Raw genomic sequence first — 24,251 nt, 5'->3', positions numbered from 1 at the left:
AGAAGGTGTACCCAACAGTCTCCTTTGGGTATCCTATGAAGACACATTTCTCCGATTTGGGTTCGAGCTTATCAGGTTGAAGTTTTTTCACATAAGCATCGCAGCCCCAAACTTTAAGAAACAACAATTTGGGTTTCTTGCCAAACCACAGTTCATAAGGTGTCGTCTCAACGGATTTAGATGGTGCCCTATTTAATGTGAATGCAACGGTCTCTAAAGCATAACCCCAAAACGATAGCGGTAAATCAGTAAGAGACATCATAGATCGCACCATATCTAATGAAGTGCGGTTACGACGTTCGGATACACCATTACGCTGTGGTGTTCCAGGTGGCGTGAGTTGTGAAACTATTCCGCATTGTTTCAAATGAAGACCAAACTCGTAACTGAAATATTCTCCTCCACGATCAGATCATAGAAACTTTATTTTCTTGTTACGATGATTTTCCACTTCACTCTGAAATTCTTTGAACTTTTCAAATGTTTCAGATTTATGTTTCATCAAGTAGATATACCCATATCTGCTTAAATCATCTGTGAAGGTCAGAAAATAACGATACCCGCCGCGAGCCTCAATATTCATCGGACCACATACATCAGTATGTATGATTTCCAACAAATCAGTTGCTCGCGTCATTGTTCCGGAGAACGGAGTTTTAGTCATCTTGCCCATGAGGCATGGTTCGCAAGTACCAAGTGATTCCAAAAGTCCATCAGAATGGAGTTTCTTCATGCGCTTTACACCAATATGACCCAAACGGCGGTGCCACAAATAAGTTGCACTATCATTATCAACTCTGCATCTTTTGGCTTCAATATTATGAATATGTGTGTCACTACTATCGAGATTCAACAAAAATAGACCACTCTTCAAGGGTGCATGACCATAAAAGATATTACTCATATAAATAGAACAACCATTATTCTCGGATTTAAATGAATAACCGTCTCGCATCAAACAAGATCTGGATATAATGTTCATGCTTAACGCTGGCACCAAATAATAATTATTCAGGTCTAAAACTAATCCCGAAGGTAGATGTAGAGGTAGCGTGCCGACGACGATCACATCGACTTTGGAACCATTTCCCACGCGCATCGTCACCTCGTCCTTAGCCAATCTTTGCTTAATCCGTAGTCCCTGTTTCGAGTTGCAAACATTAGCAACAGAACCAGTATCAAATACCCATGTACTACTGCGAGTATTAGTAACGTACACATCAATAACATGTATATCACATATACCTTTGTTCACCTTGCCATCCTTCTTATCCGCCAAATACTTGGGGCAGTTCCGCTTCCAGTGACCAGCCCCTTTGCAGTAGAAGCACTCAGTCTCAGGCTTAGGTCCAGACTTGGGCTTCTGACTTGAGCAGCAACTTGCTTGTCGTTCTTCTTGAAGTTCCCCTTCTTTCCTTTACCCTTTTTCTTGAAACCGGTGGTCTTGTTGACCATCAACACTTGATGCTCCTTCTTGATTTCTACCTCCGCAACCTTTAGCATTGCGAAGAGCTCGGGAATCGTCTTATCCATCCCTTGCATGTTATAGTTCATCATGAAGTTTTTGTAGCTTGGTGGCAGTGATTGAAGAACTCTGTCAATGACAATATCAACCAGAAGATTAACTCCCAGCTGAGTCAAGTGATTATGATACCTAGACATTTTGAGTATATGCTCACTGACAGAACTATTCTCCTCCATTTTGTAGCTATAGAACTTATTGGAGACTTCATATCTCTCAATCCAGGCATTTGCTTGAAATATTAACTTCAATTCCTGGAACATCTCATATGCTCCATGACGTTCAAAACATCGTTGAAGTCTCGGTTCTAAGCCGTAAAGCATGGCACACTGAACTATCGAGTAGTCATCAGCTTTGCTCTGCCAGGCGTTCACAACGTCCGGCATTGCTCCTGCAGCGGGTCTTGCACCTAGCGGTGCTTTCAGGACGTAATTCTTCTGTGCAGTAACTGTGGAGGGGGGCACAACACACTGCTAAGACAAATCTTGAGTCCTTTGGGGTGCCCCCTGGACACGTATATAAAGGAGGGGAGGGAAGAGATGGCCGGCCCAAGGGGGGCGTGCCAGGTGTGGGGAATCCTACTAGGACTCCCCAGTCTAAGTAGGATTCCCCTCCTCTTTCCTATTCGGAGTAGGAGAGAAGGGAAGAGAGGGAGAGGGAGAAGGAAAGGGGGGCCGCCCCCCACCCCTTGTCCAATTCGGTTTGGGCAGGGGGAGGTGCGCGCCACCTCTTGGCCCTTCTCCCCTCTCTCCACTAAAGCCCAATAAGGCCCATTACTTCTCCCAACGAATTCCCGTAACTCTTCGGTACTCCAAAAAATACCCGAATCACTCGGAACCTTTCTGATGTCCGAATATAGCCTTCCAATATATCAATCTTTACGTCTCAAGCATTTCAAGACTCCTCATCATGTCCGTGATCTCATCCGGGACTCTGAACAACCTTTGGTACATCAAATCACATAACTCATAATACAAATCGTCATCGAACGTTAAGCGTGCAGACCCTACGGGTTCGAGAACTATGTAGACATGACCGAGACACATCTCCGGTCAATAACCAATAGCGGAACCTGGATGCTCATATTGGTTCCAACATATTCTACGAAGATCTTTATCGGTCAAACCGCATAACAACATACGTTGTTCCCTTTGTCATCGGTATGTTACTTGCCCGAGATTCGATCATCGGTATCCTCATACCTAGTTCAATCTCGTTATCGGAAATTCTCTTTACTCGTTCCGTAATTGCATTACCGAGAGGGCCCAGAGATACCTCTCAGATACACGGAGTGACAAATCCTAATCTCGATATATGCCAACTCAACAAGCACCTTCGGAGACACCTGTAGAGCATCTTTATAATCACCATTTATGTTGTGACGTTTGATAGCACACAAAGTGTTCCTCCGGTATTCGGGAGTTGCATAATCTCATAGTCAGAGGAACATGTATAAGTCATGAAGGAAGCAGTAGCAATGAAACTGAAACGATCATAATGCTAAGCTAATGAATGGGTCTTGTCCATCACATCATTCTCTAATGATGTGATCCCGTTCATCAAATGACAACACATGTCTATGGCTAGGAAACTTAACCATCTTTGATTAACGAGCTAGTCAAGTAGAGGCATACTAGGGACACTCTGTTTTGTTTATGTATTCACACATGTATCAAGTTTTCGGTTAATACAATTCTAGCATGAATAATAAACATTTATCATGAAATAAGGAAATAAATAATAACTTTATTATTGCCCGTAGGGCATATTTCCTTCAACTTGAGGAACTTAGACCCGGAGATAATTTTTTCATCATCGTTTTACAAAGGAAAACAAGCCCACATGCCAATTGTTGATGGTGCTAGTGGTACTAAAAATAACTTTAGAATAGTTTTGTACCCGATACTTCTGGTTAATATATTTACTTATTTTCAGGAAAAATATATATGAAATGGATATTGTTGGATCAAAACTTGTAAACACAGCGAGCAAAAAAAGTTCCTTCCAAAGCTAACTCTGCATCGAAACTTCCTTGGATCCACCACGTCCTTGGCAGACAGAAACTGAGGAAACAACTAAGCCGAAATTAGAAGAATATTATTGGATCACTGGCAAGGCACGGAATTACTGGCAATGGCACAAAAGGAAATATGTAGAGAAAATACATAAACACAAATTTGTTGTTGTAGAAACACAAATGTAATATGCACATGTCTACCACTGATCCCAACCTTATATTCTATTCACAACACTACACCTTTCTTCTTCCAAATTTCTCAAACAAATAAAAGAAGTTTCCATGAGACTACATGAGTGCATTCTTCACAGATATTCTGTATAGGCAGTTGGCATGTCTAGAATCTTTCTACCCCACATGCTCGGTCCACCACAAAGCCATCCTTCTCCTCCGCCACAACACGGCGCCACCATTGCCCTTGCTTCTCCACCCACACTGGGACACCACAGCCGCACCACCCACTCAGTGATACGAACGCCCCGCTCCCATCCTCACTACCCACATCACAGCTCCGCGTCTAGGGTTAGCTGCAGGGGTGCGCGCAGAGGCGGAACGACCATGAGGTGCTTGGGGATCGATAGAGGCGACGAGGCGGAGCCGCGCGAGTGGCGGCCGACGCGAGATCCGCTAGCGTCGGCCAGAGTCAGAGGCGCAGGCGGGCGGAGATTTAGAGCAGAGAGAGAATGGAGGCGGGGGCTGGAGGGAGGGAGCAGTGGCGGCAGACGGCCTCGGCCTCGGTAGTTAGCACCACCATGGTGTAGCGTGGAGAGGCGTAGAGGAGAAAGCAAAGGAGTGAGGCGACAAGGTGCGTGGGGTGGCGGCGAAGCAGAGGAGCACCATGGATGGCCGTCGTCGGCACCGCGGGAAGGTGTGGAGGAGAGGCGGCCGCGTGAGGGGAGGCACATCAGAGGTATGGTGTGCTCTCATGGGAGAAAGTAAGGCAGCGTTGCCCTCTCCTCAATCTAATTACCTTCCTATTTTTTTCAAGAAAGAGAAGTTAAGAGAGATCGACTCTTGGTATTTTTCCTTTGTAGCGTGATATAAAAGAAAGTGAAGGAGAGAAAATCTTTTTTCTTCTGAAATTGTGAAGGATAGAAAATCGGACGATCGATCGAACATAGGGTAACGAATGAATGACTTACGCACTCTCTCTCCTTAACACCCATTATTTGTTTCCTAAAAATGTGTTATTTGTTTTCTAAAACAAATTGCATTAATGGAAGGATCGGTTGATTTGGATAAATTATGAAAGTTAGATCCGTGATCTTTTGTATGTTAGGAAAGTGCTGATTTGTAATAAAAGAGTGGAGAGAAAATAAATTGATAGATAAAAAACCCAGCGTGGTAAGGGTGGTCGGTGGTGGGACAAAGAAAAACGGGACGAAAATAAACCGTATCAGGCTACCAACTTTAGAAGGAGAGATTAGGAGTAGAGATAATAAAAAATCACTGTTTGATACCCTAAAATTTACTCCGAGCTTTTTTCTGTACATGGACTGAATCAAGATGCTCCGAAAGAAAAGAAAAAAACTCGTCCAGCTCGAACCTTTTGCCCACACCCCTTCTGTTCCGTCTACCGGCCACCCCCCACCCCTGTCCTTTCCCGACTCCTCCCCCACCCCACTCTCCTCCTCTCCTCGCCTCTCCCCATTGGAGCAGAGCCACAAGCCATAGCCCCTAGGCCCGTCGCCTCGAGCCATCTCCGGCGACAACCGTCCGCATCTCGGGCGCCCGCCCCGTCCACCATCCTCCCCCGCGCCGCAGCTTCCCGGATTTCACGGCCGCCGCCGTACCGGACCTGCAACGCCGCCGCCGCCGCCGCCGCGTTCCCGGGGAGTCAATTCGCTCCCTAACACGCCTTCAATTTGCCTTGTTTTTCGATTGAATTGAAATCAGTTATTATGCGCCCTCCGTGCTAGAAACGGAGTCGGAATCCATCCTCGACGGTTTCGTTCCGCTCCGCCGCCCCATCCCCCTATATTTACTGCCTCTCCCCCTCACCTGACCCGCGCAGCCTCCAATCCAATCTGACCGCTGTGCCCTAGACCTGCCGCCGCTCGCGCCGTAGCTCAGCGTCGCCGCCGACGCCTCACCCCCCCAATTCCACGCGTCGCGGCCATCGCCGTCTCTGTTCGGCCTCGTCGTCGGTTAAACTCCACTGACCCTCCACCAATTTCGGCCGGCACGACGTCTAGATCCGCCGCTCAGGGAGGGTTTCCGAGGATTGAGTCGTGGAGCCTGGCCCTCCAGCAGCCAGGCGTCGGTGAAGACAAGGAGTCGGTCTGCTTCTGCTGTCCTGGGGTAGTGCGACGTGTAGGCTCAGTTTGATTGATTCTACTGCTGTAATATACATTTTTGGTGTTGTATTGAACTCTACCTTGTAAAGCTGGTATCCCCAGCATTCCCCTTTGCTTTATATAAAGCTTGTACAATCGACCTTTCGTTGAAAAATAAAATGAATAATAATTTGGGAGCCTTGATGGTGAAGAGCAATACTGGTTATCTTGGCGTCTCCGAGCCAATCTCATTAGGCGGGCCAACTGAGAAGGATGTTGTGCAGACAGCCGAGGTCGAAAAGGTGCGTGCGTGTGTGATATGGGTGTCAGATAGACCATGAATTTTTGAATTTTCCGTTGCTCTCCTGTTTAATGTGTTCTGCTCATATGTTGTTATTGGTGTCGATCAGTTCCTTGCTGATGCGGGCTTGTATGAGAGTCAAGAGGAGGCTGTCTCGCGAGAAGAGGTCTTAGGCAAACTTGACCAGGTTTGAGCATACTCTGCCGGTGTGCTTATATTTTGGATTATAATTTGGGTACACCAGTTTTAAGACGACTTGTTGTTTGTCCTGGCAGACTGTGAAAACTTGGATTAAGAAGGCCACTAGGGTGAGCGGTTATGGCGAGCAGTTCGTGCAAGAAGCAAATGCTAAGATCTTCACATTTGGTTCATACCGCCTTGGGGTACTCCGTTGCTCTGTTTCTTGTCTAGTCCTATTTCTAAAGAAATACTTGCTTGTCACTTGTTAAGTGTTTTCATGCTTTTTGCCTATTTTGTATGTTTTTTCTATCAAATGATGCAAGTGCATTAGTCATTATATGAGTATATCTGTGCAGAGTCTGGTGGTTTTAGTTAGGTTTACTGCTAGAGATATATACTGTCGCTGTTTTATGAGATTTCTATCTATCACCTAAATTTACTGTTGTGATTCTACCTATTCTGTTGCTTTTGCACAGGTGCACGGTCCTGGCGCAGATATTGACACGCTATGTGTGGGTCCAAGACACGCAACTCGAAATGTAAGAGGATCTATTACTAAATTCCAAAGTTATCACAGTCTTATTGTGTCCAATGTGCATTTTATTTTTCGCAGGACTACTTCTTCAGGTGTCTTCACGATATGCTAGCCGAGATGCCAGAAGTTTCTGAATTACACCCAGTACCAGATGCTCATGTGCCTGTTCTGGGGTTCAAACTTTGTGGGGTGTCTATTGACCTTTTATATGCAAACCTTGCACATGTGGTGATTCCTGATGTAAGTTTTGTTTTACAGCTTTGTTATTTAAAAATTGTATCGGTACTCTATGCTATATTTATATTGTACTCATTGTAGTAAATGAGTAGAAAATGGAAGCATTTGCATCTCCAAAAATGGAAGACTGTGAAAATGGAGCTTAGCATTTTATTCCCTAGTTTTGTTTAGCTCGTGAATCATTTCATAGCATGTTTTGATGATGTTTGATATGAATTCCTGATCATGTTACATGATTCCATTTCAGGATCTTGATCTTTCTCAGGACTCCATACTGCACAATGTTGATGAACAGGCTGTTCGTAGTTTAAATGGGTGTCGAGTTACTGATCAAATATTACGATTGGTCCCAAACATTCCGGTATGTGTCGCCTGTTTCTCAAGTAAACATGTCAATATTATTCTATGGACTAAAACCCATTTGTTTTCTCAAATCCAGAGTTTTCGCACAACCTTAAGGTTCATGAGATACTGGGGGAAGCGCCGTGGGGTGTACTCAAACGTATGCTTCTTCTCGCTGCAAGAGTATGCTTTAAAGTATGAACGCACATGCATTTTTAGGGAGGCCGGAAACTTTACATGTGGAGACCAACAGAACAAGAGAATATTTCGCCTCATTCTAAAAGAAGACATTATGTTCCATTTGGTTTCAAGCAAGAGTTGACACCAAATGTAACAATATGTTATCTGCCATTTATCTTCCTTAATAATAGATCTACGAAAATAGCTTTCGTATTGTTTAGGGGTCAACTGTTCAACTAGTACTGTGGTAGTATGGGACACAGAATACAAGTAAAGAAAACAAGAGAACCAAAAGAAGTTAGCATTTTCTTAAGCTGTTCACTGATATTTCTAAAATACCGTTGCACATAAAATATAGTTGGGTAAATAAAACAAATTGCAGCGTGTGGAGGTACTTAGCACCCTGCTAGCTATGTCCAGTGCATGATTGCATGTTTACATTACGGTGCATATGCATATCATTATATCAGTATTATGGTCTATGAATGTGAAATTGATACTAAGATTTTTCTTCCATGTCCAGGTTATGGGATTCTTGGGTGGCATAAATTGGGCAATTCTTGTTGCTCGTATATGTCAATTGTATCCAAATGCATCGCCCAGCATGTTGATATCTCGTTTTTTCAGAGTCTACAGCCAGTGGAAGTGGCCCAACCCTGTTACACTTTGCCATATTGAGGAGGGTCCTCTTGGCCTCCCTGTTTGGGATCCAAGAAGAAACTTTAGAGACAGGGGCCATCAGATGCCTATAATTACACCCGCCTATCCTTGTATGAATTCTAGTTATAACGTATCTACTAGTACTAGGTATGTGATGGTCCAAGAATTCACACGAGGATACGAGATCTGCCAGGTACTTATTATTTCAGAATAATTTGTTTATAATTTAACAGGAATTCAGTAATTAAAATCCTAACATGCATTCAAAAGCATATTCATCTTACTGATGTCTACTGTCTAGTAGTAATATATATTCATATTGATCTTAAAGGTCTGAACTTTATCCTCAGAAAACATTTATCTCAATGCATCTGTAATGCTAATGGAAGCACACCATTTGTTATCTTACTAATATTATCTGACTAAAACATACTGTAATGTATGTATGTATTGCTTGTGTTTTTGCTGTTAACTTATACTGTAGCAACCTTTTTGCATTTATGTTTAGAACTTCTATTTTGAGTTCACGTGTATGGAACCTATCTATATCTTGCATCAGACTTGATTTCCCCTTGATGATTAACTGCAGGCAATAGATGAAAATAGAGCAACCTGGGATGATTTATTCGAGCCATATCCATTTTTTGAATTATATAAAAATTATTTGGAGGTTGGTATCACAGCGAGAAATGAAGATGACCTCAGGAATTGGAAAGGTTGGGTAGAGTCTCGCCTTCGGACGCTTGTATTAAAGGTGAATAACTGAAAACAAAACTTTCATTCTTCTTAGTAATGTGTGCTACGTGTGTTTTAATATGTGATTTTGGCTGCTGATGTAGTTTGAACGATATACTCATGAGATGCTCCTTGCACATCCGCATCCCAGAGATTTCTCAGATGGATCCAGGCCGCTGCATAGTTTTTACTTCATGGGTCTTTGGAGAAAACAAACTGCCCAACCTCAAGAAGCTGAGCAATTTGACATCAGAGGAATCGTAAATGAGTTTAAGAACGCAGTTCTTGCTTATGCACATCGGAGGGAAGGAATGGATATTGAAGTGTCCCATGTAAAAAGAAAAGATATCCCTTTGTTTGTTTTTCCTGGTGGAGTGCGCCCTCCTCGTTCTTCCAGAACAGTAGCTAGGAGCAGTCGCACTGTTTCTAGGAACGTTGTTACAGCTGATGGTCAAGTTGGAAATCAATTGGGCGCTGAAAGTTGGAGTGATCCTCAATCTGCTCTAGATCATTCTGGTGGCTATCAAAGTACTTCTTTGTTGGTCCCCAGTGTATCAAGTAAAGAAACCCAAAGTATTTTGAATGGGCATTCAAATCTTCACACAGAATCCCTTGAGCATGAACATCCAGGGCATTTTCTTGGAAGTACATCTGCTCCTGCGAACATTGCTGTGTTGGATGTAGTTACACAACCTAACAGTATGCCATCTACTTCAAGCAATGGTGCTCCAACAAATGGGTTGGACATTTGTTTCAATAGCTTACACAGGGAAGCTGAGAGGATTCCTGCAAATAATCCTGTGAATTTCTCTCCAGCTGTGGTTGATGAGCTTGATGAGCTGGCATCGTACCAAGCTAAGCCTGACGATAAACATGTGCTTCCTGTTCATGGAACATCTTTGGAAGGATGTTCTGGAAGGACCGTGGGGCAAACATGTAATTTGAGTTCTCATGGTAATAATCATCTGAAGCGCAAGGCTGAGGAAGAGCTGGAGGTATTTTTTTCCTTCTAACTTTTTTCATATGTATTTTGTATTTATACATACTCATTAGCTCTTAATGCTTTATATCTCTCTCTAAGTGCATGGTGTGATTTAGCTTCTTCCACTATTATTTGCTTGTATATTGATATTAATTGTGATTCTGTTTTTATTTTTAAAAAGCCACTTGAGCTTGCTGGCCCGCCAGTTGGCGCTACTTGTGCATCAACATCAACTGTTCAAAGAAAGCCCCTCAGGTACTCTTGTGCTACCGTAGTATTTGGAAATATATGAGGTCCTAGAAAGCATGCAGTAAAACTTCTCTAGCTTTGACTTACAAATAGATGATGTATTATAGATTGATCAAAGCAAAAGTAACATTTCATTGGAAGTATGGTTTGTCATGAAAAGTACTATTTTAAATGTATTACTAACATATTCATTTGCAAAGTAATAATGGTCAAAACCCTGTTTTATGTTGGGAGACTCTGCCAATGTGCGTGTCTCCACTTGTCGAATGGATAATTCACAGTATGTTGGCAGTTCATCTTGTTTGTTGGTTTTCCTGCTTGATGTGCGAAGTTATGCTGATAATAACATTTCTTCTTTTTAATCTGTTAGGCTTAGATTGTCAACTGTGCCGCAGCCAAAACAAGCTGAATGAAGCTCCCGAATCCAACACCAGGCCAACGCGTCGTGAAGATACTGAGGATAGGACAATTCCAGCGGAGAGCTTTCAATTTTTCATTCTATTATGTTCAAAATGTAAACATCCACTGTAGGCCATTGTAGGCCAACTTTTGTGTGCTGCGGAAAAAGTACAAGAGAAAATGTTGTAATTTACGACCTTTTTAACCGCGGCACATGCTGTTTGCGATCTTGGAATATTCTCATCTTTGCTTGGCTTGTGTATTCACTGTAAAAGACATATGTTCTGCTAATATAATTTATTTGTCAATAAATGCCGTCCTTGTGCATAAATTGAACGAAGTAACTTGAGCGGCTGGTTAGCTGCGTGGTTATCAAGGTTTTAAATTGCATTTTTTGTAGCTTAGCGATGAGGTCCGAGCTATAGCTATGTTAGCTATCGCGGATACTATTTACAATTGCGTTTTCATAAAGTAATAAAACGACTAAGAAAAACTCACAATCAAGACAAAACTGAAGCACGGATTTTTAGATTTCGAATAGCCGAGATATAGCATAACTAAACTCCGCAAGAGGGAAAGAGCATGAACTTTTAATAAAGAAGTGTCGCATGAACACATGACAACTCCAAACGTTTTTTATGTCAAATTTAGTGACGCGAAGATGGCAACTTTAGTTGTCAAAGTATGACAACTTCTTTTCTGATGGCAAGTTTTAGTTTTTTTTCTTTTCGGATGACAACTTTAGTTGGAAAAAACGTCAGGACCGAAGTGCTTCGTGCACATGTGACACTTATCATTTGGGTTAATGAATTGTTCACCTACTAGGGTTTCTGCTTTCTTCATCTTATTTAGTAATAATATACATGGTTATTTTGAATTAAGTTTACATGTGTAATTGGTGACAAGCTACTTTTGCACATGTACATTTACAATATAATAGTTTTACTGTGAGCCATGCTAAATAGATTAGGTATTTGGATTTGACAATATAGGGGGCGGAGCTTAGACATTGGTACAAAATTTCATAATCTTAGGGTATCTTCAAAGCGGACCCTCAAATCACCCGTGAACGTTTGGACCGAACTGTTTAGACGCTACGTCATCCTGCATCGTTTCCCGGGCGCGTTCGCGTGTATGTTTCCCGCAAACTAGGGCCCACCCAAAACCATCGTCATGTAGGACTCCGACACCCTCGGCCCACCCAAAACCACACCCATAGCCCGCGTCTCCACCCCCTTGCTCCGCATCCACTTCCTCCCTATCCGACGCGGTCGTTGTATCACCCCGGTCGTCCGTCAAGCCTTTCCCGGACCTCCGCGACCTCCGCCGCTCCACCCGGTTGCCACGCCGCTTTGCCTATGCCACCGTTCCACCTCTTGTTCGTCCGCCGTGTAGGTACCATCTGCCCCCGTGGATGCTGTCCGTGGGGGTCACCAAGCCCGACAAGTGTTTGGTGAAATCCTGTGCTAATTTTTTTGATATTTTTTCTCCCTTCTTTGAAGCAATAGATTGAACATGGAATACTTCTATGATCTCTACGTTGAGTCGTCCGACGAGGAGGATTATGCAGATGAAGCGACGATGATGCAGGCAGTCCTTGCATATGAGGAGCGTGCGGAAGAGCATGTTTTCAATTTCAAGGGATCGATCAAGGGTCATTGAGTGCTGAATCGGAATAGGGTACGGGGGAATTTGATGCTGATGGACGACCACTTTGCCCGCGATGCCCTATTCGCGAATATTTTTTGCCGGTGCTTTCTGTTGCCGAGAAATGTGTTCGATCGCCTCTACAATGGTGTTCGGGCTTTCGATGACTACTTCATCTTGACGAAGTATGTCGTAGAAAGAATTGGATTCTCTGGTTACCAGAAGTGCACGGATGCTTGCATATGGCAGGTCTACAGATTCGTGGGACGAGTACCTCTGGATGTCTGAGAGCACATGTGCTGACGCTATGTCAGATTTGCTATTGCGGTGGTCGAGGTGTTTGGACGTCAATACTTGAGAGAACCAATTGGCGCAAACACTGAAAGACTCATGGCACTCTTGGAAGCAAGAGGATGGTCAAGTACACTCAAATCTCTTGATTGCATGCACTAGAGATGGAAAATTACCCATGTGCTCTACAAGGGGAATATCAACACCATGTTAAGAATCCCGCAATCCTTCCCCTTGAGGGGTCAAATCTGGCTATTTAAGCCGGACGGCGAGGGTAAACCCTATCCACCCCTATTTCCCATCTCCCCCTTGTTTGCACCGCCACCGCTTGCCCTTCCGCTCCCACATCTCTGTCCACCATGGTCCGATAGAAGATCACATATTATTAAATGCTCACGCTGGAGCATTAGACAGATCGCGCGGGAGATGCGTGCTGCCGAGATACATTGCGCCGCTCACCTTGCAGAGGAGGATTTTGTGGAGGCGTACATGGATGGCGGTGGGGGAGGAGGCGGCAGGCATGGAGGTTGAGCCCGATGGATTCATCATGGAGGAGGAGGAGGTGGAGCACCTTGCGGTGGAGGCACAATTGTAGGTGGAGCAAGCGGGCGCAACCACCTTCACGATGCTCATCGCCGATCTTGACCTCGTGGCCAAAAACCAGGCCATCTTGGAGTCGCTCTAGTCCGAACGGGAGGTGGAGGCGAACCGTCGCCATATCCACCTCGCTGGCGTGAGGCGGGATCGACTATTCGTGGACGAGGAGGAGGAGGAGGTGTCGGAGCTTCGGCCCGCCATCAATGGCCATGAGGCCGGTGTTGGGGAACGAAGCAGAAATTCAAAATTTTCTACGCATCACCAAGATCAATCTATGGAGTAATCTAGCAACGAGGGGAAGGGGAGTGCATCTACATACCATTGTAGATCGTGATGCGGAAGCGTTGCAAGAACGCGGATGAAGGAGTCGTACTCGTAGCGATTCAGATCGCGGTTGATTCCGATCTAAGCACCGAACCACGGCGCCTCCGCGTTCAACACACGTGCAGCCCGGTGACGTCTCCCACGCCTTGATCCAGCAAGGAGAGAGGGAGAGGTTGGGGAAGACTCCGTCCAGCAGCAGCACAATGGCATGGTGGTGATGGAGGAGCGTGGCACTCCAGCAGGGCTTCGCCAAGCACTGCGAGAGACGAGGAGGGAGAGGGGTAGGGCTGCGCCAAGAGAGAGATGTTCTCATGTGTATGGCAGCCCCAAAACCCCACTATATATAGGGGAGGGGGAGGGGCTACGCCCCCATCTAGGGTCCCCCCCAAGGGGTGCGGCCAGCCCTAGATGGGACTTGGAGGGGCGGCCAAGGGGGAGAGAGGGGGGCGCACCACTAGGTGGGCCTTAGGCCCATCTGAGCCTAGGGTTTCCCCTTCCTGCGCCCTGGGCCCCTTGTGGGAGGCGCACCAGCCCACCTAGGGGCTGGTCCCTTCCCACACTTGGCCCACGCAGCCCTCTGGGGCCGGTGGCCCCACCTGGTGGACCCCCGGGACCCTCCCGGTGGTCCCGGTACGTTACCGATAGCACCCGAAACTTTTCCGGTGACCAAAACAGGACTTCCCATATATAAATCTTTACCTCCGGACCATTCCGAAACTCCTCGTGACGTCCGGGATATCATCCAGGACTCCGAACAACATTCGGTAACCACGTATATCTATTCCCTATAACCCTAGCGTCATCGAACCTTAAGTGTGTAGACCCTACGGGTTCGGGAACCATGCAGACATGACCGAGACGTTCTCCGGCCAATAACCAACAGCGGGATCTGGATACCCATGTTGGCTCCCACATGTTCCACGATAATCTCATCGGATGAACCACGATGTCGGGGATTCAATCAATCCCGTATACAATTCCCTTTGTCAATCGGTATGTTACTTGCCCGAGATTCGATCGTCGGTATCCCGATACCTTGTTCAATCTCGTTACAGGCAAGTCTCTTTACTCGTTCCGTAACACATCATCCCGTGATCAACTCCTTGGTCACATTGTGCACATTATGATGATGTCCTACCGAGTGGGCCCAGAGATACCTCTCCGTTTACACGGAGTGACAAATCCCAGTCTCGATTCGTGCCAACCCAACAGACACTTTCGGAGATACCTGTAGTGCACCTTTATAGCCACCCAGTTACGTTGTGACGTTTCGTACACCCAAAGCATTCCTACGGTATCCGGGAGTTGCACAATCTCATGGTCTAAGGAAATGATACTTGACATTAGAAAAGCTCTTAGCAAACGAACTACACGATCTTGTGCTAGGCTTAGGATTGGGTCTTGTCCATCACATCATTCTCCTAATGACGTGATCCCGTTATCAACGACATCCAATGTCCATGGTCAGGAAACCGTAACCATCTATTGATCAACGAGCTAGTCAACTAGAGGCTTACTAGGGACATGGTGTTGTCTATGTATCCACACATGTATCTGAGTTTCCTATCAATACAATTCTAGCATGGATAATAAACGATTATCATGAACAAGGAAATATAATAATAACCAATTTATTATTGCCTCTAGGGCATATTTCCAACAGTCTCCCACTTGCACTAGAGTCAATAATCTAGTTCACATCACCATGTGATTAACACTCACAGGTCACATCACCATGTGACCAACATCTAAAGAGTTTACTAGAGTCAACAGTCTAGTTCACATCACTATGTGATTAATACTCAATGAGTTCTGGTTTGATCATGTTATGCTTGTGAGAGAGGTTATTAGTCAACGGGTCTGAACCTTTCAGATCCGTGTGTGCTTTACGAATATCTATGTCATCTTGTGGATGCTACCACGCGCTACTTGGAGCCATTTCAAATAACTGCTCTACTATACGAATCCGGTTTACTACTCAGAGTCATCCGAATTAGTGTCAAAGTTCACATCGACGTAACCCTTTACGACGAACTCCTTTTCACCTCCATAATCGAGAAAATTCCTTAGTCCACTAGATACTAAGGATAAGTTCGACCGCTGTCATGTGATCCATTCCCGGATCACTATTGTACCCCTTGACCAACTCATGGCAAGGCATACTTCATGTGCGGTACACAGCATAGCATACTGTAGAGCCTACGTCTAAAGCATAGGGGACGACCTTCGTCCTTTCTCTCTCTTCTGCTGTGGTCAGGTCTTGAGCCTTACTCAATACTCACACCTTGTAACACAGCCAAGAACTCCTTCTTTGCTGATCTATTTTGAACTCTTTCAAAATCATGTCAAGGTGTGCGTTCTTTGAAAGTATCATCGGGCGTCTTGATCTATCTCTATAGATCTTGATGCCCAATATGTAAGCAGCTTTATCCAAGTCTTCCTTTGAAAAACTCCTTTCAAACAACCCTTTATGCTTTCCAGAAATTTTACATCATTTCGGATCAACAATATGTCATTCACATATACTTATCAGAAATGTTGTAGCGCTCCCACTCACTTTATTGTAAATACAAGTTTCTAACAAACTTTGTATAAACCCAAAAACTTTGATCACTCCATCAAAGCGTATATTCTGACTCCGAGATGCTTGCTCTAGTCCATGGAAGGATCGCTGGAGCTAGCATGCCTTTTAGCATCCTTAGGACAAAACCTTTCTGATTGTATCACACACAACCTTTCCTTACGAAAACTGGTAAGGAAACTTGTTTTGACATCCATCTGCCAGATTTCATAAATGCAGCTAATGCTAACATGATTCCGACGGACTTAAGCATCGCTACGGATGAGAAAATCTCATCGTAGTCAACTCCTTGAACTTGTGAAAATTCTCTTTGCCACAAGTCGAGCTTCATAGACGGTAACATTACCGTCCATGTTCGTCTTCTTCTTAAAGATCCATTTATCTCAATGGCTTGCCGATCATCGGGAAAGTTCACCAAAGTCCATGCTTTGTTCTGATACATGGATCCTAGCTCGGATTTCATGGCTTCTAACCATTTGTCGGAATATGGGCCCACCATCGCTTCTCCATAGCTCGTAGGTTCAGTATTGTCTAACAACATGATATCTAAGACAGGATTACCGTACCACTCAGGAGTAGTACATATCCTTGTCGACCTACGAGGTTTGGTAGTGACTTGATCCGAAGTTTCATGGTCACTATCATAAGCTTCCACTTCAATTGGTGTAGGTGCCACAGGAACAACTTCCTGTGCCCTGCTACACACTAGTTGAAGTGACAGTTCAATAACCTTATCAAGTCTCCACCATCCTCCCACTCAATTCTTTCGAGAGAAACTTTTCCTTGAGAAAGGACTCGTTTCTAGAAGCAATTACTTTTGCTTCCAGATCTGAAATAGGAGGTATACCCAACTGTTTTGGGTATTCTATGAAGATGCATTTATCCGCTTTGGGTTCGAGCTTATCAGCCTGAAACTTTTTCACATAAGCATCGCAGCCCCAAACTTTTAAGAAACGACAACTTAGGTTTCTCTAAACCGTGTCGTCTCAACGGAATTGCGTGGTGCCCCTTTTAAAGTGAATGCGGTTGTCTCTAATGCCTAACCCATAAACGATAGCTGTAATTCGATAAGAGACATCATGGTATGCACCATATCCAATAGGGTGCAGTTATGATGTTCGGACACACCATCACACTATGGTGTTCCAGGCGGTATTAATTGTGAAACACTTTCCACAATGTCTTAATTGTGTGCCAGACTCGTAACTCAGATATATCTATGATCATATCATAGACATTTTATCCTCTTGTCACGATGATCTTCTACTTCACTCTGAAATTACTTGAACCTTTTGTAGGGTAACACAACAGAAAACGAAAATTTTCGGTATAGCGAGCACGCCCAGGACCACTATGGAGACTGCATACAAGGTTTGATCTGATCCGTACCGACTCGAAGCGTAGCGGAAGAAGAGTCGGTGTAGATCGTCGGTGCAGATCCCCGCAGCTAGGATTTACAACCTCCCAACCGCGAGGATGAACTCCCTCTCCGGACAGCTCTCCGGGAGGCGGTCGGACAGTCCCCCGGACGATGTCGCGGACAGCCCTTCGGGAGGACCCTCGAAACTCGGACGGAGACTCGGATAGCCCTTCGGGAGGACACTCGAACAGCCCCTCGGGCAAAAGATCGAAACTACAATCTCTCTACGGGGTTGCACACATACGGTGTCAGCTATCCGGCAGGGCTTCGCCGTCCAGAACTAGTTCCTGCCGGAACCCAGACAGCCTTACGGCTCTACGAAACTCTTTTCGTGGGAGGGAGAGAAGAAGCCAGATAATGCATGGCATGTGTATGAGAGCAAGGGATGAAGAGATGGCAGCCCTCACCTCCTCTATTTATAGGAAAACCAAGGGGTAGTGTGCCTCCACAAATTACCAAAAACCCCCATGCATTAGGTCACACATGAGGGTGTTAAGGACAAAATGGGATGCCATGTGAAGCTCCAAGGAGCTCCACCACCCATGGCCGGCCACCCCTAGGCCCCCCCCAAATGGGGTTCCTTCCCTTGTAAGCCACTTCCTTCTAGAACTTTGACCAAGTCCAAAAAGGTGGCTCTCCAAAGATATCCCAAAAAGCACTTTCACTATTCACGACGACATTTTTCAGCGTCCGTTCGAACTGAAAATATTTATGTGGGCTTAGAACATTTCCAGTACCCACTAAAATGATTTTCAACGCGTTCCGAAACAATTCCGGTTTTAGTGTTTTTCATCTGCGAAACGCATCTGAAGTGGCTCCGGCAGCTCCGGAACATTTCCGGTTTTTATCTCAGAAAATTCCAAAAAGCTTCCAGAATGATTCTGGCATCCTCCAAGAATTATCAGGCATGTGCCGAAACCAATTTGACTTAATGGTGTATCCCGAAACAACTTTTCGGTATCATCGAAACTTATCCGATGACCTCTCTCTGCGGTACGATTCCGCTGTCCGAAACTTTTTCGGTGATTTTCTCTCAGACTCCTTGTCTAGTATTCAGCAGATAGATGACCCTTAAGCGTGTGACCCTATAGGTTCGGTGAAGTATAGACATGAATGGAACCCTTTCCGATCAATGATCAACATCGGAGCCGTGGACACCCATATTGACCCCTATACCCACACGAATAAATATTCGAGTGAACCTCCAGTTGCCGTGTGCTATTCCTGTTGCTTCGCGATATGTTACAAATACCCGAGGTGAGACATGTTGGCATTCCCGTGGATCAACAACTTGTCCACTATGCTAGTTACCTCGTTACCGGTATTTTTCTCTTTTCTCGTTATCGTGTTCCGGCATCCCCGTGATCAAATCACAAAGTGTCTGGCCAGACGATGATGGATACTGTAACACCGAGAGGGCCCAGAGATATCTCTCCATCGTCGGAGGAGCAAATCCCAATCTTGAGCTATCAAGTTACTTGACACACTTTTCCATGAACCCGTAAGCCGTCGTAAGCCACCCATTTACGGATGACGTTTAACAAACCTCAAAGTTCATGAAGCAAGCATGAAGAAACTCGATACTCTCATGGTCTAAGGAATCATGCAAACGTTAACCATCTCTGTGTTATGTACCAATAAACTTGTGACGAATGAATCTCATAGCATAACGTCAATTTGGGTCGATTCAACACAAGTGTTCTACCAACATCGCGCCCTCAGAATTGCCAGCATAGACATGCCCATGATCAGGAAAACAGGATCATCATGCAATACATGAGCCAGTCTTAGAGGCAAGACTAGGAATACATTTTACCGTTTAGTATACCACACGTGCACATGAGTTTCCCTCCGAGCCTCGTGGATATTGCAGACTCGAGAATCATTGCAGTTATAGCATGGAAGCTAAACATTCATTACAAACTTTGGAGATACAAAATAACTGTTATTACTGCCTCTAGGGCATATCTCCTACACCTTTCAATAATTCAGACTTGTGTTTCATCAAGTAAATATTCTCAGCATCTACTCAAATCATCCGTGAAGTAAGAACATATCGATATCCACTGCGTGCCTCAGCACTCATTGGACTGCACACATCAAAATGTATTACTTCCAACAAGTTGCTTTCTTGTTCCATCTTACTGAAAACGAGGCCTTTCAGTCATCTTGCCCATGTGGTATGATTTGCATGTCTCAAGTGATTCAAAATCAAGTGAGTCCAAACGATCCATCTGCATGGAGTTTCTTCATGCATATATACCAATAGACATGGTTCGCATGTCTCAATCTTTTCAAAAACGAGTGAGTCCAAAGATCCATCTACATGGAGCTTCTTCATGCGTTTTATACCAATATGACTCAAGTGGCAGTGCCACAAGTATGTGGTACTATCATTACTATCTTATATCTTTTGGCATGAACATGTGTATCACTACGATCGAGATTCATTTTAGGTGCAAGACCATTGAAGGTATTATTCAAATAAACAGAGTAACCATTATTCTCCTTAAATGAATAACCGTATTGCGATAAACATAATTCAATCATGTTTATGCTCAACACCAAATAACAATTATTTAGGTTTAACACCAATCTCGATGGTAGAGGGAGCATGCGATGCTTGATCACATCAACCTTGGAAACACTTCCAACACATATCGTCATCTCACCTTTAGCTAGTCTCCATTTATTCCGCAGCTTTTATTTTGAGTTACTAACACTTAGCAACCGAACCGGTATCTAATACCCTGGTGCCGCTAGGAGTACTAGTAAAGTACACATTCATATAATGTATATCCAATATACTTCTGTCGACCTTGCCTGCCTTCTCATCTACCAAGTATCTAGGGTAGTTCTGCTTCAGTGACCGTTCCCCTCATTACAGAAGCACTTAGTCTCGGGTTTGGGTTCAACCTTGGGATTTTTCACTAGAGCAGCAAATGATTTGCTGTTTCATGAAGTATCCCTTTTGCCCTTGCCCTTCTAGAAACTAGTGGTTTTACTAACCATCAACAATTGATGCTCCTTCTTGATTTCTACTTTCGCGGTGTCAAACATCGCGAGTTGCTGAAGGATCATCATGTCTATCCCCGATATGTTATAGTTCATCACGAAGCTCTAATAGCTTGGTGGCAGTGACTATGGAGAACCATCACTATCTCATCTGGAAGATTAACTCCCACTCGATTCAAGTGATTATAGTACTCAGACAATCTTGTTTAATAATAAGTTCAATCTTGTTTAATTAAAAATTAAAAATTATATAGATGTGGAATGAATGAACAATGTCAGCAAATACTGGCCAATTTGAGATTATCATGAAAGAGTCATAATAGTGATCGTATGATAAACATTATGGCTATTGCACAATAGAGACAAATGATTAAATATGCTGAGTGCGATGGCTGGTCATTCACTTTGATGTGCCCGGATGGTGACCCACCTGATAAATAATAATGCCACTGGTATATTTGCCTAGATATAATATGCATACATTTCCTGGGGTGTGCCATTGCTGAGTCTATTTGTGTGTTTGTCGGGTCATGTGGGCCACCAATTCAAAGGTGCTTGGGCAGTCCCATAATTTTCACGTGGCCATTGGACGCCATCGTTGCTACCTGTTTGATGTGATTGATTGCTAGGTCCGAATGGTCGAGCAGAACTTGTGGATTCCTTGTTGAGAGTTTGTTGATCATCCTATTCGGTAGTTGTGAATAATGCCAGAAAAATACTCCACAACTTGCAATTATTATGAGAGTCATAACAATAGTCAGATGATAAACATTATGGTCCTTTCCGAACAGACTTTCATGTCATCAAAAATAGATCAGCAAAGAGCACTATTGGCAATGATCATCGTCAAGACAAATAGAAACAAAGTATGAACAAGATCATTTGTCAATAGTTGAGGGGAATTTTTTACAAGTACTTCGCTTAACTTGTGGCCTGAAGCGAACTATATGTTTCAAATAGTTCATTTAACTTTCGAGTTAGAGTTGGTTAGTTGGTCGATTCAAATAGTTCACCTGACTTCCATTTTATGTTTCTTATAGTTCGACGAAAATGTGCGATGCAGATACAAACATCCATCAAACAATTCACCTAAATTTTCGGTTGTATTAGTTGCTTTCGATTTTTGGCCTCTTCAAATAATTCACTTGACTTCTATTCTAAGTCTCATATAGAGTGCTTAACTTGCAGGTTGGAGTTGGTCTCTGTGCCAATTGGTGCAACAAATCATCTAGTTTGTATAATAAATATGTTAGGTTGAGGTAAACCCCAAACTTAAAGTTTTGATCCAGATGGGAATATGTGTTTTAATGTCAACAATCTGAAGTTACCGAACTAACTTTGTTTTTCCAGAGATCCAAACTTCCATTTTTTTAAGTTATCTTCATAGCTAAATTGTGGACCTATATGTGGCTCCCTGCAACGTGTGGAGGCTCAGGCGTACACATGTATTGGGTGCAACACTTGGGAGATAGTCGCACGGCATTATTCAACATGTTTGAATGGTGGCCGGTGATATGTTATGTGTATGAGTCATGTAATGTTATCACCCGTCGGTTGGATTTTTGTATCTGTAGTCGCTTATGTAACTTTGTTAGGTGGTTTTGTGATACTTCAATATAAATGGCTGTGTGCATCAATTGATATAGAGTCTAGGTGTTTAACTCCATTTTTGAAAAATGTGCCTAAGGACATTCACAATGTACCCACTATCGTATTTTCTGTCTAGCCATCAGTGGGCACTGACGTCGAATTACATGCAAGAAACATCTTTCTTGGTGCACTCGGGCTTGACTAGTTAAGAGGATAGAGAGAAATGGGAGGGGTGGAGCATGTTCATGCCAGAGATGAAGATGAGGTTGTGGGCTGGTCTAGTTGATTTCTGAAGGATGATGGATATTGTGCGGGTGAGGATGAGGCCCGGTGGTGACAACAATATTCTCCATCAACTCCATTCTAATTAGATTGTTGAAAAACCACCATCAATGATGATTCAAACATCACATTCTTTGACAACTCCTCTTGTTTGGAACATGTTGTGCTGCTATTTTTCTCAATGTGGCTCAGTTGTACGCTCAAAACATGTTATGAAACTAAAATTGTGTATTGATCAGTGGCTTCTGCTCCCATGAGTTCCATGTCATGATCTAAAATGGAGCCACCGAGTTCTTGTTCTTGTTCATGAACCAAAGCCAAAGTTGCCTCGTCAAGGTTGTTGTCGTACTCATAGCTCCATCTTGACGAATGATGATAGCATGTATGGAAGTATTGTTGACCCCGTGGAAGCAACCAAAGACGATATGTTGGGGGAGACTTCAATAGAATCTGCCCTTATTGAGATCGTAGGATCGGTAATAATAATCATCATATTTAGACATTTGAAAAAATGAAATTATTTGACAACATATCTATGAGGTATTTCTACAATTCCAAAAAAATCAACTCAAAATTTGATCTAAAGTTAGAGAATATAAAGAGGAAATTTTTGACTATGAAGACACTATTCACATCGAAATTTGTATTTTGAAAAAATCGATGTTGTTGATATCACCTAAAGCGAGAGCCTATACTAGTAGCACCCACAAAATGTTTGCTCGAGCAACACGAGGATGTTTTGATGTTGTTGAACTAGTCTTGGCTGAGTTGAGCTGTGTTGCACTTATGTTGTTGTTAGAGCTAGATGGTGCAGTGGGATGTGTTGAGGGGGCATCATAGGAACGCAACATCCATGAAGAAGTATGTCCTGCATAAAATTTAGATCGTATACTCCTTTATTGCTCATGTACTTGTCGTTCAACTTTACACGCAAGATGAAATTATTGAGTAGGGTTATTCAATCTTCCTAGAAATCTAGCCCTCTATCCTCACTTTTCAAACAAGTTAATATTTTCTCATTTCCTGATAATATTCTTGTACGAACATGTTACCTTGGTAGCTAGTTAAGAAAACACACACACACACACACACACACAATAAGTAGGAACAAAGCAAGTATTGTGTTTCAAAGCATCCCATATTGTATGTATATTGTTAGAATTAGCTCTACAAGTTACAAGGTGGCCCGGTATTTCGATAAGATAGTATTGATTTTGTTAGAGGGGACTTTGACGACCCAACTACACCAAACATTAGATGGTGTGCCAATCAGTAAACCAACTCCTGTGTGGCTATTGACAACATGTAAACACTATCAACCTGGTACCAAAGATCAATCCCTACATCCAACCAAAGAACAAGCAAGAACTTAAGATATGCAATCAGAATTGCACATATAAGATGAAGTGCTTTGCTTGACACAGTGGGGTTTTAATGACACGTACTGCAAGAGGCTTCACCGACTCCCGTGTCTATGGTAAAGAGTAGTGAACACAACTCAATCAAACAAAACCCAAACATTATCTAAGAGAGGGCGGGGGTGGTCGAATCCAATCTTAAGTTGGTATCCTCTCTAACATAATCTAAAAACTGCATGTGATCTTTTACTCAAAAAAATACATGGTCTTAACCCGAAGTGATGTGATTAATTTATACGCATGGGAGGTTCACTGGATTGTTAGGGGGGAGGGCGGCAGCTCCAGCTCGCCTCCTTGTCTCCACCACTTCTTCCCACCCAAGCCCAACTCCATGAGTCAACTTATATGTACTAAACTGAGCGCCTTGATCAAGTTTATGGAGCCGCTTGTTGCGTCTGTGGGATGGTCGACCAAAGTGAGCATAGGAGACAAGTTCGTGTACCAATTCTACAATTAAGTTGAATAAGAAAA

At 43.7% G+C, this 24,251-nt stretch overlaps 1 protein-coding gene across 1 annotated transcript; it reads left to right on the top strand.

The window, feature by feature from the left end:
- The first annotated feature begins 5,090 nt into the window (after positions 1-5,090).
- LOC109761570 (nuclear poly(A) polymerase 1) lies at positions 5,091-10,927 on the top strand. Its single transcript, XM_020320385.4, has 12 exons — positions 5,091-6,117; positions 6,226-6,303; positions 6,392-6,499; positions 6,773-6,835; positions 6,910-7,071; positions 7,316-7,429; positions 7,508-7,570; positions 8,114-8,443; positions 8,840-9,004; positions 9,090-9,980; positions 10,149-10,222; positions 10,587-10,927. Exons 1-12 carry the CDS (start codon positions 5,995-5,997, stop codon positions 10,627-10,629), a joined length of 2,214 nt encoding a protein of 737 aa, XP_020175974.1. The 5' UTR covers positions 5,091-5,994; the 3' UTR covers positions 10,630-10,927.
- Positions 10,928-24,251: the final 13,324 nt, after the last annotated feature.

Source organism: Aegilops tauschii, chromosome 4 (genome assembly GCF_002575655.3).
Source record: "Aegilops tauschii subsp. strangulata cultivar AL8/78 chromosome 4, Aet v6.0, whole genome shotgun sequence".
Classification (NCBI taxonomy): Eukaryota; Viridiplantae; Streptophyta; class Magnoliopsida; order Poales; family Poaceae; genus Aegilops; species Aegilops tauschii.
This window is presented reverse-complemented; position numbering and strand designations above follow the sequence as displayed.